Source organism: Rhinolophus hipposideros (assembly GCF_964194185.1).
Source record: "Rhinolophus hipposideros genome assembly, chromosome: 10".
Taxonomy (NCBI): domain Eukaryota; kingdom Metazoa; phylum Chordata; class Mammalia; order Chiroptera; family Rhinolophidae; genus Rhinolophus; species Rhinolophus hipposideros.
In genome coordinates, this window is record NC_138056.1 from 55,079,557 (window position 1) to 55,099,522 (window position 19,966).

Genomic DNA, 19,966 nt, shown 5'->3' on the forward strand with positions numbered 1-19,966 from the left:
TGATTTATAGCATTTAGGTGGTAGGTTTATGGGTGTTCACTGTCCAATTTCAACTTTTCTGTATTTGAAAATTTTCACAATAAACTATTGGGGGAAAATCACAAGCAATGCAATCATAGCTGAATAATAACAACCACACTAATTACTGAGCCGTGGGTTTACTACCATTATATCTTTTAATCCTCAAACAATCCTATCAGATAGATATATAATCATCGACTATTTTACATGAAGAAACCGATTCTTAGGTTAAATCAGCTTATTCAAGGTCATCTAGCCGGTAAATGTAGGGCCTAAATTCAACCCCAGGTCTTGCTGGTCGTGAAATATACATCTTACCCATTACGCTAAAAAGTTTAGGTAGTATCCCTTTGTAAAACTGCAAATAGCCACAATGGCAAGGAAACCACATTAAGTTTCCATCCTCTATTAACACCTTCATATGAATTCAGTGATCTGGTCCCTGCTCATTTCATATGGGAAGATATACACAACAGGCAAGTTCTGACCAAAAAAGAGAGAGAGAAATCCAGAGGAGGAGCCAGGAAAGAAAGGGCCCATTAACCCCACTTCGGAGAGAGATTTGGGCATCAGGAGCTGTAAGGCCTGGGGCCTGAGCTAGGGATATACTCCCGGTCAGGAAAGCAGGACACTGAGAAAGGAGGTAAGTGGCCACAAGCAAACCCAGTCTCTCATCACAGTTCTGCCTAGGACCAGCTTCCAGCAACACTTTCCTGAACAAAAGGGAAACTTGAAAAGACAAACGAAATGAATCACAGAAAAAATTGAATGCCTCTCCCCAAATGTATTCAGCACAACAATATTTCTAAGGAATGTTAAATGATACTTTGTGGAAATAAAAAAGGTTTCATATCAATTTTAAGAAATGCCTTAGAAAATGTGAACATTTTTCTTGACTGTAAGATTTCTCAGAGGCTTTAATATGCTCAATTACAATGTGACTTTCCAAAAGGGAGATTTGGAGTATGCATTATTCCCAATAAGTTTTTGGAAATGTTGGGTTTGAAAAAAGTCAGAAATTAAGATGTCCAAATAACAGAATATACTGTACCTTAAAAAAGTAACTGTGAGCTCACATACCAGAGTTTATGGTGTTTATAAAGAAACAGAATTGAGCTAAACTGAGAGCTTCTGAAGCCTAAAGTAATAAGAAAATACAAGTTGAAGGAAAAAGACAAAACAGTGCTTTACTATTCTGACAACTCTCAATTATTCATGGTAAGTCAAAAAATACCTAAAGTACATCACTTTTTTCAGAAAATGTTCCAAAGAAATACGCCAATCAGAAATACCCAAGAAAATACGGAAATCAAAACCAATCACAGAATTTATTAAACTACCTATGCCAACAGTCAATCAGCATTCTTCCCTGAATGTGGACACAGATAGCAGACTGAGCTCTTTCCAAATGCAGCACAGAGCTACAGAGTGGACACAGGGAACGCAGAGAAGAGCACTATGTTCAAGTGCAGCCTGGTAGAGGAGGCAGGGCGACCATGCAAGCTGAGTGTGGGGAACAGGGGGTGCTTAAGTGCAGTGACAAGGGGCCGAAAACTCTGGAAAAGAACAGTAGCAAGTGAGTGTGACTCACATGCTGGCATCAGATCTCCTCTCAGAGATAGAACACTGGGCTTCTGTCAGGCAAAGAAAAAAAGTCCCCATGAATAGCCATCTCTGCAAACAGCAGTTACTGTCACTCCTGAAAAGACACAAGCATGGCTGGAGACCAGCACCAGTTGACAATACCTGGGTTTCTGCAGCCCCAGTTATACAAACGGAAGATCATGGTCAGAAACTTGGCCTCTAATGACAGAAATTCTATGTGCAGATTAAAGGCTACCCTGGTCCTGCCATCCTCTGTGATGTCATATCTCCCTGGTACCAGTGCTCAGCACCACACTTTAAGGACACTGAGCCAACATGAAAAAATCCTGAGGGCAGCAATCAGGATGTGGAGCTGAGGAATAATTGAAGAAACCCTACTATTGGTCATTTGTATCATGCACAATCTTTCATTATTACAAATAAGGCTAAAATAAATATCCATGGGGCTAAATCTTTACATATATCCTTAATTGTTTTCTGAGATAAATTCTTAGAGGAATTACTGGTTCAAAGGAAATAAACATTTTTAAGGCCTTTGCTACATCCTGTTAAACTGTCTTATAGAAAGAACCAATTTATAATTCTAACAATATGCTAGACAGAAGGCCAGAAAACTACCACCTAAATTTTTTTTGCTAATTTACTAAGGAAAATTTTAAATTTTAGGTGGTTCTAAAGTTCCTTTGTAACTCAAAGATTTTTGTGAGTCCAAACATCATCCTCTAGCATAAAAACATAACACATATTAATATTTCTATGCACTTTCTTAACAATTTTGGTAGCAAAGAGTGAATGAAGTTTTCCAATAAGTACTGAGGTCATAGTGGCAAAACCTCAGGACTATTCCCATACTTCCCATACATATTCAAAGACTATAGTAATTTAAAAAGAGATATTCATATACTTTTATTAAATGTCTGTAGGATGCACACAACAAGTAAATGTTAATTTGAACCCTATGAAATTGCCTTGTTTATAAGTCAAACACAGTTAAATATTGGCATGTTTCGTTCAACCTTATATAATACTTCAGCTTTTAATTTACAGATATTACTCTCATAATTTACAGGTATTACTCACTTGACGAGGGCAATCTGATGACTGTTTACATAGGGGCTATGATCTAATCAGACAACAAGGAAAGAGTCCCTGATAATCACTTCCATTCAAATACTCAACATGGAGGTAGCCCTTGTACTATACTTTCTGTTTATTTTGTGGATACTAACAAACAGTGTCTTCTAAACAATTTCTATATAAGAGACTACACTCCTACTTATGCTGTAAATTTACTGATACGGGGGCAGCCGGGGCTGAGACTGCTAGTACAACTAGTGAAAGTTCCTTGAGATCAGTGACTCTGTCTACAATGACCCAGGGAGAAACATAGAAATGACCTTTCCCATTTCACAGAGGAGGAAAAGCTCAGAGAGGTCTGGCTACAGGTACACAATTTAAAACTATGAACATAGGTTCTCAACCTACACTTTGACCACAAAGTCCTGGTGTAACAATCTGTCTCCCTGATATTATATAATAACACTTACAGTTATTGTCATTATTATATAACTAGCATCAATTTAGTGCTCACTATATACCAGGTCCTATTAAATCATCATAATGACGCTAATCAAAATTACAATTACTATCATCCCCATGTTGCATGTGAGGAAACTAAAACAGAGTGGTTAAGAAACTTGCCCAAAGCCACACAGCCAGGAAGTGGCAGAGGTGGGATTCAAATACAGACTCACTCTGAAGCTTCCATTTGTAACCAGTACACTACACACACTCAACTTTGACGTTACAGTATAAGAGCCAAAAAACAACATGAATAGTGCCTAAATATATCTGTAATCTCATGCTCAATTTTTTCAACAAATCTTTTTGTTTTTAGATTGTATTTATATTTTTCTAAGTTTATTTGTTTCAGGTAAAAACTTAGAAGGGATTCTGTCATAATACAAAATCATAAAACTTTTTTATTATGCAATAGTCAAAACTGTAAAATAGTAAGTCTCAAGAATCATATGAAATGGACAGATTTAATTCACTTTCTTTTTAATTAAAGTTTATTGGGGTGACAATTGTTTTCATTAATTCACTTTCTAATTCCTAGAACAAAGGTAAAGCATTCAGGAAAAGCTTAGAAAGAGAATTACAAGTCCATTTTAATAATTCTGGTTTTAAAGAGTATAGAAATCATAGAGATAGTAGAACATTCCAACCCTAGTACCAAACTAATCAGCTCTGCACCCAAATATCTAGGTTCTACCCTTTGAGCCCACGAGCAGTAAAGATAACGATTTGCTTAAAAGCTTTCAGTGTCCCTCTACCTATGAGGATAAGCATTTGAATAAGAGAAAGAAAAAGGGGGCAAAGGAAAATGTTTTAAAAGAAGAAGGAAAGAAGATAGGTTAAAAATAGAAAGGAAAAAAAAAAGACCAATCTCCTCTCAGAGAGTATGGTCCATCCACATTAGAGAAAGGATTAAGCAGATACATTCAGCTTTTCTAACAGATTTTCATTCTCTAAGGCTTCAATACCTCTCTCACACTCACTCAGATAATCACATTAGTTTTGTCATTAAAAGCTCCCCTTTCAGAGAATGCACCTAAACCGCTTAAACCACCCAGAGAGGTCGCATACATTATCAAACACCAAGACAAACGGAAGAGATTTTCCATTTTATGTCTTATTATTTCACAATATCTATCTGCATACTCAGAAGGCTAAGCTAAAAGATTTGGTGAATTATCAGCTGAAAAATGATTCCAAAATAAACAACTCTACAGCATCCTTTAAAACTGCTCTTGAAGCTGAGAGACCTAGTAGTTTCATGCTGACAGAGCAGTCAAATGACAGAGGGTTTTCTATTTCCCTTTTCTCTTCTTCCTTGTGTGTTATCAGCCAAGTCCATGATTATTTCTGCATGAATGTTGCAGCTTCTGTTAACAGTAAACAAAAGCAAATGGAGTCTGAGTGTGCAAAGTCCAAGACAAATTTAAAAGAATGATACTTAAGTTGACACAGAAACTGTCGCTGCCTGTGGATCCTTCAGAACCACATAAGGTCCGGACAGAATTGGAAATTACCTGCTTTTTTCCATAATGCAACTGTTACACATTATCTCACCATCCTAAGCCTGAGTTACAGACTCAGAAAAGGACGGCTGTTTGTCAGCCCTTTAAAAAGGAGGAAGTGTATCAGAGGGAGGAGGAGTCCTGGTTAAATGGAACTATCCAAGTGAAAGAGCGGTCCCCAACTGGGGTAGTGTTCCAGGGATTAGTGGGTTGGGAGAACAGAAAGGGGGGTCAAGAAAGGAGAAATAGAATGAACAGTGAAAGAAAGTGATCTGAAGCTAAAAGTTTGGGAGGGAGACATGTAGTGGAAAAATTCTGAAATCAGATAGGCTGAAACTGAAGACAGATGTAGGCAATGGAAGTTTCTCAAGCAAGAGGCAAAGAGAAAATTACTTTTGGTGGCATACAGCATACAGGCAGGACACAGTATCATAAATATAAGCAATTAAGAATTCCTTAATATGTCAAAAGGAAGGATAAAGTGGGTAACAAATAACGGAAGAAAATGACAAGAACTAGTCGTGGATAAAAGAAATATTAAACGGTGATTGTGTGGCAAAGACACAAAATTATCTTGCCTTAAAAATAAACTTTTATAATGTATGTACACAAAAGATGAAAGGATTGTGGTAAACCAAAAACAGATGACAAAGCATTTGAGATACACTCACTCATTTTGAGTGAGTATTTAGGAGAGAGAAAGGATGAAATATTTACTTACATTTAAGATTCAACAGCAAAATATCCCAAAAGGAAAATTAAAGAAGTGAGGTGAAAAACAAAGTTAGGCTGTTCACTGTTCCATTTCATAAAAAAATCTAACACTAAAAAGCTATGTTCCTCTGACTTTTTTTCTAAATCAGGGTTAGTACACTACAGCCCCTGGGTTAAATCCATTCCACTCCCTGTTTTATAAATAAAGTATTATTGGAACACAGTCACCCTCATTCATTTATATATTGTCTATGATTGCTTTCTTGCTACACCTGCAGTAACTGTCACAGAAACCCTATGACTCACAAAACCTAAAATATTTACTATCCAGTCCTTTATAGATAAAGTTTGCCAATCCCTGTTCTAAATAACAAAGGAATTCCTCATATGTTTTTATCATCTGACAATCCATTTGTTCTTCCAGTGGGCATAAAGATGCAAATATAATCCTCACTTTGTTTACAGAATACAGAGTTAAATCTGATAGTTGTCACATTGTAGCCAGCAATCCACCCAAACCTTCAGTCAAGTCTTCTCCTAATCCAATGCAATGTGGTAGATCATAGGCTCCGAAAAACGGTAGACCCAAGTTCAAATCCCACCACCTCTTAGTCGAGCTTAAATTTCCTCTCCACAAAACCGGATTACACCTTTTTCCACAGTATTTTTTGTGGGGATTAAATGAGACAGTGTGCATGAAAGTGTTTTGTAAACAGTAAAACGATATAAAAAAATAAGGCATTATTAGCACATAGACATTTATGGAGACTAACTGGTTCAGATTTAGTTTTTTCTCATTATTTTTATACAGGCTTTCTTATCAAGAGAGAGATCTGCTCTTTTAAATAACTTTGTTTGTTAGAATTCAATTTAATTCAATACACATTTACCTTTGGCCTGTTATTTGCAAGATACCCACTGGTTATTCTAATTTTTAGATAAAGAAAATATTTCTAATAGCAAATGACGTTGTTCCACCTGGGTTACAAAGTTTTAAGCAAGGTGTGCATTTAATAGTTCAAAGGGACAGTTAAATTAAAAGTGCTTTTGAAACCTGTTTTCGTATCACCAATTTTATTTCCATTTCTAGCACTCATTCAAGCTATTGAGTCAGTTATATTCTCTAAACTTAATAACCATCAAGTTGGCCAGCCTTTGTTTTTAAAACTAAGAGAAATGTTCTTTACAAAGGAATGCCTTAAAAACAGCACACAGAATAAAGAGTTCTGGTACAAAAAGAACCTTAAAATTTATGGTGTAAATGTGATATATAGAAGATGTATTATAGAATTGTACACTTGAAACCTATGTAATTTTACTAACCTTTATCACCCCAATAAGTTTAATTTAAATAAAAAGGATGGAGCATAATAAAAGCATATAGGAGCCAATCTGAAAGAGCACCCAATGGCCAAAGCTGGAATAATTTGAATAACAGAATAAATAACATAATATTAGATTATGAGTCCATACAGATATTTAAAAAATGACTGAATAAACAGGGAGAAGAAACACATCTTCCTTAGAGAAAAATTCCAAATATCTATATATCTATATCTATATCTATATATTCACATATATATCCTCCCCTCCAGGAGATGGAGCTAAATCCCCACTCTCCTTGAGTAAGGGCTGGACTTACTTTGAAAAACTAGCATATGAAAGGGAAAAAGCAGTAACTTTCCAGTGGAGAAACCTAGCAGACAGCACTTAAACAATGACGAAAGCTATCATCACCAGTGATATCAAGTGGGGATCATTAACATCCAAGATGTGATGAGGAGACCACCTCTGTGGTCTTCTTTCCGAGAACCTGTTACCCTAATCATGAGAAAAACACGACACAAATCCAAACTAAAGGATGTTCTACAACATACCTCCATATACCTAAAAACTGTCAAGGTCATGAAAAACAAAAGGAAGACTGAGAAACCATCATAGACCACAAGAGACTAAGGAGAAATGACAACTAAATGCAATGTGGCATTCTGGATTGGATCTTGGAACAGAAAAAGGACGTTAATAGACAAATGAGTTAATGGAAACATACCAATGCAGGCTTTTTAGATTTGACAGGCATACCATAGTAATGGAAGATTAGAACATTAGGAGTAAACTGAAATTGGGTAAGGGGACATGAGAACTCTCTTGGATGACCTTTACAACTTCTCTGTAGGTCTAAAAGTATTCCAAAATTAAGAGTTTATAAAAAAGAAAATTTCAGAGATTCAGATCAAATGTGTAGAAGCATTCTGTAACAAAAATCAAAAGATTTGCCATAAGTTTTCAATACTACTGGTAGCACAGACGACATCTAACTTGTAGCCAATGCTGATTTTCCTGCGTTCCTCATTAAAAGTGTTCTGTGCTAACAGGCAGTACCTCTAACCCCAACTGGACATTTTTCACCAGTCCTTTGGGTAAAAAGATCAGGAAACAAGTCTGAACAACTTGGCACAAACAATATAAAGTTTACATGAATGTCTGTGAATAAAGGTATTTCAAAGCTTAAAAAAAAATTTATGGTGTAATGTGTCTTTACCCATTCCAGAGTGTTTTCACATCCAGTATTTTATCTGATCCTCAGTGTAACCCTATCGAGAATGTGTCATTATCTCATACCGCAGAGGAAGACATGGAGGCTTGGGAAGAAGAGAGCCTTGCCTAAGATTACACAGCTGCTGAATGGTAGTTCTGGATTAAGGATCCAGAGTCAGTGCTCTTTCCACTCCACCTTGCTGCACTGGATCGCCCCTTTATGATGTATGCAGCACTTAGAATATGTAAGCAGTTGACTGAATCATAGCACTGTGATAGCAGCTGCTACTTATTAAACACTGACCACATATTAATAGCTCTATGTGTCTCACATACATTATAAAAATTACGTAAATTATATATGCAAAGTACATAGCACAGAACTTGGCACATAGTGATTATTCCACTAACAGCAAATATTGGTCTTATTTCTACTTCATGTAACTCTGTAATCTATGCATTTTATCTCCAGTATTCAAATGAGGAAACTGAGGTTCAGAAAAGCTAGGGAACACGTCCAAGGCTCTGTAACCAGAAAGTGACAGAAGCCAGGATTCCTGCCCAGGTGTGACTAACTCCAAAGCCCCTTTGTCACTGGGATTTCTTTTGATGTCGAAAGTCAGAGACTGTTTGTATATACACACACACATACACAAATGAAAAGTATGTTATTAAAAGCGATGAAAGGACATTTTCCTATTACCTTGATTGGCCAAGCAGGCAAAGGCTGTAAAAAGTTAGACTCATAAGGGTAGTCCACCATTGCCAGATTTATCCAGGTTTCAGCAATCCAGTCTTTCAAAATCTGAACATCCTGAGAATTTGTTAATGGGGTGCATAAGTGAAGTGTTTCAGAAAGCCAGTGCAAGCCAGGACCTGAGAATAGAATCACAATGTTGAAAACTAAAAAGTACTACTAAACATAAGGTTTTACAGGTCATTTTCTCCTCACTTGGTATTCTAGAAAATTCAATCTTCTACATAATTTCTCCAAGAATACTTTGTCAGCATTCACTAAGATATTTTTAGAGCAACTGGATAACCCCATGATAGGCAAGTTGCCTATCCTCACGGAGCATAACCAGAATTAGTATTCTGAATTATTCCGCTTTAAGGATACTATTGAAATAAATAAATAAGCAAAATGGAACACTATAGAGCAGTGTGAATTAATTAACTACAACAAAACAAAACAAATGGATGTATCTGACAAACATAGCATTGAGCGAAAGATAGCAGGCACAAAAAATACATACTATGCAACTCCAATTACTGAAAAATTCAAGAGCAAGCACAATTAATCTATGGTTCCATGACTAGAAGGTAGGATAGTTATTAGCCTGGAAAATGCAGAAGCAGTGACTATAAAGGGCACAAGAGGATTTCTGAGGGAATTTCTTATCCAGGTGTGATGACACTACGTATTCGCTTTGCGGAAAGTCACCAAGCTGTGTATTTTGATTTGTGTGATTTTCTGTGTGTTATATTTAAATATGTATGTTGTACTTAAATAAAAAGTAGACTGAAAAAGTGGGAAATGTTGAATTTAACAAGTGAAAGGTAAAAAAATCCAAGATTCCTTTCTCTTCATGAAAGCTTACCAGTTCTTGCGAGTCGATTAATAGCATCCCAGGACGTGCGGATGCACTCTGAACAATTTGGGCCACTTTTCCTAAAATCTGTAGTTACGATTTCCATAAATACACCACAAGGTACCAGATCCTCAAACTGCCAGATGGGGGCAGAGGCCGCAAGAGCTCTAAATGGTAAGAAAAACGAGGAAGGAGAAAAGAAAAAAAAAAAAAGTAACTCATCTAATTTAAGTTTTAAAATTGAAACTGATATTGAACAAAAATGGTGAGAAAAGTAACAGCTGTTAATGAATTAGAAACTAGAAATTTCAGTACAATAAAATGGAGCATGTTTTATCTAAAAGACATCTCAAAATTTGGCTTGACAATCATTAAGAAGTACATATGTTCAACATAAATGCATTTACCCAACCACCATATGAGGAAATTTCATCCTGAACCAGGCTGCAAGCATGCCACCGTAAGAGCCCCCTATGGCAATAACGGGTTGATTTTTAGCTCCTGGGATTGTTGTTTTCAAGTGTTGGATTAACTCTGCAAAATCAACCAGAGCTTGTTCTGATGTCAGAAAATTCAAGTGTCTTGAATCCTAAAGAAAAATAACAAATAAAATGGGTATAAATGTGCACATAATAGCAACTCAGGCATAGCATAGATCCAGAAAAAAACCTAGTCAGATAAGCTTTTCTCCAAATAGAATTTCTAGGCAATTGAGTTAAAATGCCTAGTCAAAGCAATAGCAATGCTGATTTAAAGTGATTTTAAGTTTGTGGAAAGAACATAATGTATTTCGCATTAAATATCATTTCTATTAAATGCAATTTACCAAAGACCTTGTTGAGGCTATAGAAACAGAAACACAGTAAGGAACATTTAGCAGCAAATGTGATAGAACACAATACTAAGTTTAATAGACAACTACTGTATTATAACTTTTATTTCAAATCTTCAATCATTTAAAATGGCTACCATAGAGGCAAAAGTAAACTAAATCCTGTGGAACATTGACGTAAGACTCATTAGTAAAAAACTCATCCTTCTTCATCAGAGAATTTATTATTATGTCTGATATATCAGCAACTGGAACAAATTAGCCTGCCTGTTGTAAACAACTATAAAATTGGAGTTTAAAAAAAACCCGAAAAACCTATGGAGCAACTATTTTTGGGGATTAGAAAACAGCAACATGAGACATTGATCCCTGAGAGAAGGATACTCATAAAGTAAATTCTATGACCATCTAGCTCTCTAAGGACAATTTCCTCACTGCAGTATATTTTGATTTGTGTAATTTTCTGTATGTTATATTTAAATATGTATGTCAAAAATGTGTAGGGAGGTGAAGCTCAGAGTCCTGCCAAGCTGGAAAAGCTAAAGAGGTGTCTCTCTTTAAAAGTGAAGCCTAACTCCTCTCCCTTTGAACTTGGGCTGGATTTAGTGACTTGGTGCTAACGACAGAATAAAACAAGTGATACATGACTCCCAATTACATCATAAAAAGCAGTGCAGTTTCACCTAGCTCTCTTGGATTGTCAAATTTGAGGGAAGCTAGCCGCTATGTCATGAGGCCACTCAATCAGGCCTTTTTAGAAACCCGGAGGAGACAAACTGAAGTCTCTTGCTGATACCCAGTACCAGTCTGTCACTCATGTGGATCCTCCATGTGAGTGGAGAGGAACATCCAGCCGCAGTCAATCCTTCAGATGCAAGCAGCACCAGCGGACATCTTAATCTCATGAGACCCCATGAAACAGAACGACCTAGCTGACCCACTCTTAATTCCTTACCCACAGGAACTGTGAGATAATAAACATTGTTGTTTTAAGCCATTAAGGTTTGAGGTAAACTGCTACATAGCAAGATAACTAATATAGCTACATACCTGTATTATATTACCCTATTTGGTCTTCATGCTTTGGCCTCACCACTCAAACATGTTTGACTCCTTCCCTCATTTGGCACATTTGGAATCACACAGTTCCCATATTTCCTAGGTATGTCACCTACTCCTCAGCCTCCCCCCCATCCAAGATGCATGCTTTCTGACTTATTACCTCCCCACCTCTCATTTTCTGTCACTATTCTTTACTTGGTTTTCATGATACTATGTATACTTGAGTGCAATTCCCCCCCCCCAAGTCTTTGCATAATATTTGTAATATGCCCCATGATACTAATAAATTCTGTGAACACACAAAGGGAAAAAAACATATCAAAGAGTACATTTAGCTCCATTTTGCTAACAAAGAATGAACCATAGGGAGGAGGTTACATTTCCATCTGCAGTAAGCTGAATACTTCTCAATGGTTTCAGGATCTGTCAACTTAACTAATCACATAATTATGAAAAATAATAAGCTAAAGAATAGAGTTTCCCATGCAGCCCAGTATATACCAACAAATTGTTCTGCTTTTCATTTGTAACATAAGACTTTTATTTATTTAATTTATTTATAATACGAGAGAGTAAAACCTCTGATAAAAAAAAACTTCTCTCAAAACAGGCAGCCTAGAAAATGATTGACCTTAAATTCTTCTAACTCAGAGATCCCCAAATGCATGATATGTGTATACTGGCAGTATGTACGATGATATTAGGCATTACACGAACATTTTTAATTTAATACTTTTTTATTTTAATGTAATTTAGAAAAAATAACTAGTATATAAAATCTTTGTTAAGCTAATACTAAATTTGGAGAGTTGGTTAAAGAAAAATATTAATAGCATAGATGGCAAAATCATATAGCCAGAATCACAAGTATAGTACATGAATGACTCAGTTGAAGAAAAAGTGTCCTAGTTTATTAGGGGTAGAGTCTGTGGCCAAGGCCAAAGCTCCTTGTGAGAATAAGAATGGCCAGGAGGAAATCCAAGGGCCAGTTGGCCTCATTGAATCGTAGAGATTGTTTGTCCTTATTTTACTTAAAAACACTTGATTAAACAAACACTTCAGTGCTCATTACATTTTTTCCAATGGTAGACCCAATAACTTAAGTATATAATTTATAAAGCAGAATTGTTTACTGACATTTTTGAAACAATGAAAAGTTCCCTCCCCAGTCTCTGCAGCCATAAATAAAGATTCAGCTGTGAAGACTAGCCTCATTACACTGAGTTAAATAAAAACTGATCAATATTATAAATGAAAATAATATGGTTTTAAAAAGTCTCAATCTGTTCAAATTGTATATAAAAATGAAAGATAAAACACAAATTACTGAAATTTCAGGCAATTCAAGTTAAAGCTATCATTTCTTTCTTACAATGGGACCTGTAATTAGAAAATGTTCTAAAATTTTTAAAGAAACAAAAAACAAAACTTCTAAACTTAGAAGTAAAAAGTATACTTACCTTAAATGAGTTGACGCCAAAGGGCAGAGACTTTCCATAGTACCGATGTTCAGCGAATACCAACATAGCTTTCAGTTCCTCAGCCACATCCCACATGAAACCCTAGGAAAAATTTAGATTCAGAGGATAAAATCAGGATATGAAAAAAGTCACTGAACCTTTATTTTATTTTATTTTAATTTATTCGTTTCAGGTGTACAAGACAAGGCAATACTTAGACGTTCGTCATTTATATCCCTCACACTGTGAACCCCCCTCCCCCCATCCACTACACTGAACCTTTTTTTAACTTAAATGAAACAGATGTTAAATCAGACCAAAAAGAGCTCGCTGAGAAGCCACATAATTTATATTTGTTTAACAGAGAAATTATGTAAGTGCCGTTTCACTGTCGCATATTAATCTCACACTGTATTAGAGTGAAACAATTAAAAGTAAGCCCAAATTGCTCAACCACGAGTCATTCCAACTCTCCTTATTCGAACACTCCAGCCATAGAATCAACATTATGTCAAAAATAGTCTTCAAATTGTACTGTGAGCCAAATAGTCTAAGTGCTAAATGTTTAAGTTTGATGCTTACTCATATACATTTACAACATAAAAGAGAAAACGGTACAAATAAACATACTAGACTCACTTTTATATTAACCGTATTTACTTGAAAATAAATAGTAACTAGCAATAGCTAATATTGAGTGCTTACAATGTGTCAGGCACTGTTCTAAACACTTTATGTGTATTAATTCACTTAATTTTCACAACAATCTAAGAGAGATGCATTTCGATTGTCCCCATTTAATATTCAAGGACACTGAGGCACAAGAGTTTCCTGCCAAAGTCACACAGCTAGAACATGGCAGCGCCAAAATTCAAATATAGGCTGTCTGGCTCCAGAGCACAATCATCAAGTGCTGTGAGACATCCTTACTTCCACATGTAATGCTGGTCATTAATCAAGCACTGCATTTTGTCACTTATCTCAGTTGTGCCCTCAGAATCCTTTTCAACAATGCATTCTAGGCAGCCAACATCAATCAGATTTAGATTTAGCATACATTAAAACTATTTGTCGTTCCCAGTGCAGATTTTTCCTTTTTAATGAGCTGCTGCTCCCTAACAAAAACTGAGAAAGTCTAAAATGTTTTGTTTGTTTTTCATCAATATACTAGCAATTAAAAGAGGTGTGTGCACGTGAGAATGGAGAACCCAATATCTGTGATAATTTCAAAAACCCCACCTTTTCTCTTAACATCCTGCTTACTCCCTGCTATTTATCTATAGGTCCTGTAACACCCAGTTCAAGCATGCCATCCTCTGCCTGTCACACCTTGATCTCTCTCTCCTCTCAACACCACTGATCAAGGTATAGATCTCTACTACTATGCAATATTGGCCTACATGTGTGTCTTATCCTACCAGACTATGAGCTTCTTAAGGGTAAGGACCATCCATCAAAACAGCCAAACCTCTGTGGAGTTGACCCCAGACTTTGAGAGAAAGCAATTTAATTAAACTGATTCACACTATAATAAGTGATTATTTTGCCTCTACTTCAGGGATATTTTTATTTTTCAAAAAAGGTTCATCCAATATATTAACAATTAATAACATTATGTGCCAGTATTGTTCTAAGTTCCTGATTCTATTTAGCCATCAACAACTCTATAAACGAGACATTACTATACCCATTTAACAGATGAGAAAACTGAGGCACAAAAATGAGAAATTCATCCAAAGTCACACAGCATAGTGGCCGAACCGGAATTCAAACCTGATTAGTCTGGTTGAAGTCTTCACTCTTGACCATTATGATATACTGCCCCTTAATAAAGGAATGTCCAGAATATGTGAATATGCAACTGGAATATTTTAGCATGTGTAGGACGTTTATTGGTTATCTCTATTTATTCTTTTATGAACTGCCTATTCATGTTCTTTTGCTGTTTTTCTATTATTAGTGAGTTTACCTTTTTTGTTATTTTTTTTTAAAGAACTTAACAATTAAGTACAGTAAAACTTGGTCGTAGATACTGCAAAATATTTTTCTTCCAGTTTATCATAACAAAAGGTAAATAGAGCATAGGAACTTCACAAATCTGCACGTACCGTATTATTGCAAAACCAGATAATGTCCCCTTCATTACCAGTGTAGAAAAGTATTGATCCACCATCTTTCCTCCAGTGTTCATCAGCTATTAGGTACCGCTGTTTAAAAGTTTTATCAGTATTAAATCCAAAATGATCAACCTATGGCAAAAAAACAAAAACAGACAACACATATTTCAAAGGAAAGTAATTAAATGAGTTCAACAAAAAAGTCATTAAATTTGCTCTTTCATTAAAATCAACCTATGCTACAAAAATCACAAAAAAGTTTAAACTTCATTTGATTTTATTAGTAGTGGTAATACTGATACTGTTATTTTGAAATTATTTTCTTTATATTGCAAGATAAAGCAATGTTATTGGTGATCAAGATTTCCAGTGTAAGAGAAAAGATACAATTATAAAATCAAGTAGTTACTTTAAAACACAGGAATGTTTAAATTGAGTTGCAAATAGTGATGTGAACCCATTAATTTCTAAAATATAGATATCATTACTATCTGAATTTTCATTATCCAAACTTTCAATTTCAAAATTAAAAAACCAAAAAGACCACTGAAAAGTTCTATAAACATTGTCAGCCCAGTAAAAACTGACATTGCAAGGGCCAGTATATTGGTGTCTAATACCTTTCCCCACTAAAAGGAACTAGGGCTTGTTAGTGACATGGCTGCCTGACATTTGGGACAAGGAAGCGATCAGATCAGTCTATGCATCTTACTGTTCAAGGAAGTACTCAAATAGGAATGGAGTTATGGCTAACAGACATAGGAGCCAACTACAAAAGACTATCGTTGGCTAAAGTTTTAATAAATTGAATATAAAATAAATTGACATAAAAAGAATATTTGTAGTTGATTAAAATATTCAATTCATGAAAATCCATTAGTCCAGTCTTCGATAAAAAAGAAAAATCAAGAAAAACATTCATTTCTCACCATTTAATGTGTCTATTAAACCAATTCCTTAGTTAGAAATTAGGAATAAAAAAGTAAAGAACTCATCATTTAACCAACCCTTCCAACAAAATTGTATTTCCGGGTACCAAATAGTCCCAGTTGATGAAAAAGAGCTCTGTTTAATCAAATGTCAGCTATTGGCAGTAGTAATGACCGAATCAGAAAAATAATCGTTCTGTAAACCCTAACGAAGTTACGATTCAGCATAAATTACCAAAAGGTGTTAAATTAGGAGAAAGGATGATAGAGAAAGGAATTCTTCATATTCGTGCCCAAGTAATACCACAGAGAATACTCTGTCTCATAACAAGGGGACTATGTCCTTCACAACGGAAGGATCAGGCTGTCATCACCTTGATCTAGTGATCTAGTGATCTAGTGTTAGTATCACTAATGGTGAGGTAGGCAGGGCTTATGCATCTCCTCAGGTGGGACAACACAAAGCAGATATTACCACCTATGATGAAGTCTGGCCAAACATGTTCAATTGTATCTTAATCCAGCCTTTAGGTCTAATTTCCAGTTTCCAGAAAATACACAGGGTAAACAAGCTGAAGACACTCTGATGAGGCAATGAGACAAATCCAAAAGCGGGACATTTTACAAGACAATGGCAAGGTAATGTCATTAAAAGAGGACCGTTTTAGATTAAATAAATTTTAAGGAATGTAATAAACAGATGCAATGCATGACGCCAAAGTGTATCCTGGTTTGAACACACAAGATATAAATTACAATTTGGGGACAACTAGGTTAATCTGAATACGGACTAGGTACTAGATAATAATAAGGCATTGTTAATTTTGTTAAGAGCGATTATATTATTTTGGCTACATAGAAAATGATTTTTTTATTTTTCACAACTGCACATAGAAGAATTTAGAATTAGAATGTCAAGCTGTCTGTAATTTACTTGAAATACTTCAGCATAAAAAAGTAAAATGAATTTAAAGGAAGAAAATTTAATCTATACTGAAAGAAACAAAACACACAGAATACTGAGACTTTGCAAGACAGATAACATTAAACATGTCAAAAATGATGTTAAGCTTACATTGAACTTTGAATACTATTTTTTTGAGATTTTCTTCCCTCACCTAATAAACTTACCATTTAAAAAATAATTATCAGGTCCTATAACACAATAAGATTCATAGACAACTATCTGAATTGACAATTACCCCACAGTACAGAGCCCCACTGACCCCTTAGGATCATGGGGCTGAGTGTCCCAGCGCTTTCGGGGGACAGGAGTGAGAATGCAGCGTCTGGTCTGGGGCAGACATAGGCTGATCCAGTGCTGCTCAAGCCTCCCTGGGGCAGGTGTTGGTTCTGACCTAAGACTTCCCTAAGTCATTCGAAAACAAATGGACTCCCCGCACTGAGCTAAATCTACACACACACACACTCTTCACATTCATATCAAAGGTCCCCAGATGCAAGTTTCACAAAACTGCACCTAATTACATGCTTCTTGATTTCTATGATTATTGCCACATATAGTCCTAAAATATAAGCTATCCTAAACTAACGACTGCCTACATTCAGGAAAATAAGCAGTTTGTATAGAGCAGCTATATAATGATGTCCATGTGTTAAAAACCCCTCCCATTATATATGGAAACTCACTCACTCATTCATTCAATAAGCAATTATTGAATGGCCCAAGTACTTGTTCTGGGCCAAGCAGTATGCAAAAGGATAGAGTTGGCTGAGCCACAATCCCTGCATTTAACTTAAACTAATACCCTGTTTCCCCGAAAATAAGACCTAGGCAAACAATCAGCTCTAATGTGTCTTTTGGAGCAAAAATTAATATTAGACCCGGTCTTATATTGTATCATGTCATATCATATCATATCATATCATATCATATCATACCATATCATTATAAGACCGGGTCTTATATTAATTTTTGCTCCAAAAGATGCATTAGAGCTGATTGTTTGGCTAGATCTTATTTTCAGGGAAACACGGTACCACTCAGTCTAAAAATAAAAGAGCAAGAGAGACAGACAGCAAAGGGAAGATAGACAAGTGATTCCACCTGATTCCATTCAACAAGTACAGTTGTTCTCCGTGTGAGATCCCTGGAGAAATAGCATCGCCTCAGAAGCTGTTAGAAATGTAAATCCTCTGGCTGAATCCCAGACCTACTGACTCAGAAACTGTGGGAATAGAACCTAGGGATCTGTATTTTAACAAGCCCTCCAGTGATTCTGATGCATGGCTGAAGTTTTGAGAACCACTGAGTTAGCAGAGCCCCCAAATAAGACATGAATCCACTATTCCTTGTTTTGATCTAGGTTTTAGAACACCTCTTATACTGTAAGCCTCTTACCACACGGAATGAGGCTATGATGTTTAAAGATGTAAATTATCACCCAACATTGCCAACACCCAAATACAAGTCAACTGTATCATCTGAAACTGAACAGGAAAAATCATGATCTATTTCAATAGGGGAGGAAAGCTTGGCTGTGCTGGACTTAAAGAAAGAAGTACATGGCTCTCTAACAAGATGCCTTCCTGTGGGATTTTCAAAGATAATTCTGCCATAGGGATTTTTCACCTTACCTACTGATTTTAGAACCTAACCTTCTTGTCAAATGAGACATGGCTATACCCTTAAAAGCATCCCATAAAGAAAAACATTTCAATAATACAGTCTAAAGTTTTCACATTTGAAAACATGGTATGGGTTTGTCTATATCATGTTAAACGTAAATGGCAAAAAATTCTTGCCAGAGGGAAAGCTTCCATCTAGAAAAACAAGGGTCACAAGAACTTCAAAACCAGAGAAAGTCACACTTGCTCTGTGGCCACTCTCAGGGCACACCTCTTCCTAGCCATCATTGTTTAGATTGGAGGAAAGGGGTAGGAACCCTGGTATGATAGAAAGCAAGCAGTCTGAGGAGTTAACAGACCTGAACTTGAATCTCTATTCAAGCAAGTCACTTAACCTCTCTGAGCCCTAGTGTTTTCTTATATAAAATAGGATAATAACACACAATTCAAAGGATTGTTTGCGAGGATTAGAGAAAATGCACCTGAAGTACCAGATATAGTTCGATATATAGTGCTCAATAAGTATTAGTTTTCTCCATTCAATCTGCACACTAATTCTAAGCATAGAGTACTTCGATGGGGTAAGTGAGGTGAAGAGATAATGAAGCTCTTCATAGAATTACAGGAAATACCCTTAGAAGGTCAAGATCTCTCCCTCCCTCTCCCTCTCTCTCTCTCCCTCTCTCTCTCTCTCTCTCTCTCTCTCTCTCTCTCTCTCTCTCTCTCTCTTGAGTGCTTCACCTAAACATTAAATAGCTAGAAACAGGCAGTGAAATCTCCTTTGTAAAACATGACAGAATTTTCTTGGCTCCTTCCTATCACCGTATTTATCAACGTCCTGCTACATAGTAGATGTATAGTTTCCAATACCTAATGGCCCAGCACACTGGGGCTTTGTGCCCTCTGCTGTTGAGAACGGGGACCTACACACCATTTCCAGCTCTGCACTCCTGAATAGAGATTTTATAAATCACAACACAAAAGGGGACAAGGGTCTTAGAAACCATTTGATCTGTGTTGTTCAACTGAAGAAACTGGGCTCAAAAGTCAAGTGACTTGGTCACAAGTCAGAGGCAGGGCTGGAACTTATTTTGCAATTTGGTTTATCAAAATAACTGAAATTAATAATAGTTCTGTAAAAGTGACACAGGCATGACCGACCTCAAAAAGGAAACCTCCACTCACATACAGTAGTTATTTCTAGAATGTGGTCCAAGAAACTTTAAGTGATGCTTCCCTCATTCACCTTGCAGAAGAGAAAGAGATCCACGAGAATGGATAGGCAAGAAGGCACACAGAGAACATCCTTTAAATACAGTTTATTTGGGCAATAATTATTTGGACTTTAAAATTTGAAAATGAAGTTCACATCCAGAAAAGCCTGAAGAACATTACATCTGGTAGACACAATTTTGGTGGCAATG

General features: G+C 36.1%; 1 protein-coding gene across 11 annotated transcripts in view; it reads right to left on the reverse strand.

The window, feature by feature from the left end:
* Positions 1 to 19,966, reverse strand: part of PRCP (prolylcarboxypeptidase) — a 62,104-nt gene that overhangs the window by 13,044 nt on the left and 29,094 nt on the right. For all 11 annotated transcript variants that reach the window (XM_081064255.1, XM_081064258.1, XM_081064256.1 and 8 more), the window contains 5 exons: positions 15,016 to 15,156; positions 12,908 to 13,009; positions 9,961 to 10,142; positions 9,563 to 9,720; positions 8,665 to 8,837 (listed from right to left, as the gene is read on the reverse strand). In XM_081064255.1, the coding sequence (XP_080920381.1) occupies positions 8,665 to 8,837; positions 9,563 to 9,720; positions 9,961 to 10,142; positions 12,908 to 13,009; positions 15,016 to 15,156 (756 nt within the window). The remainder of the gene's footprint in view (positions 1 to 8,664; positions 8,838 to 9,562; positions 9,721 to 9,960; positions 10,143 to 12,907; positions 13,010 to 15,015; positions 15,157 to 19,966) is intronic.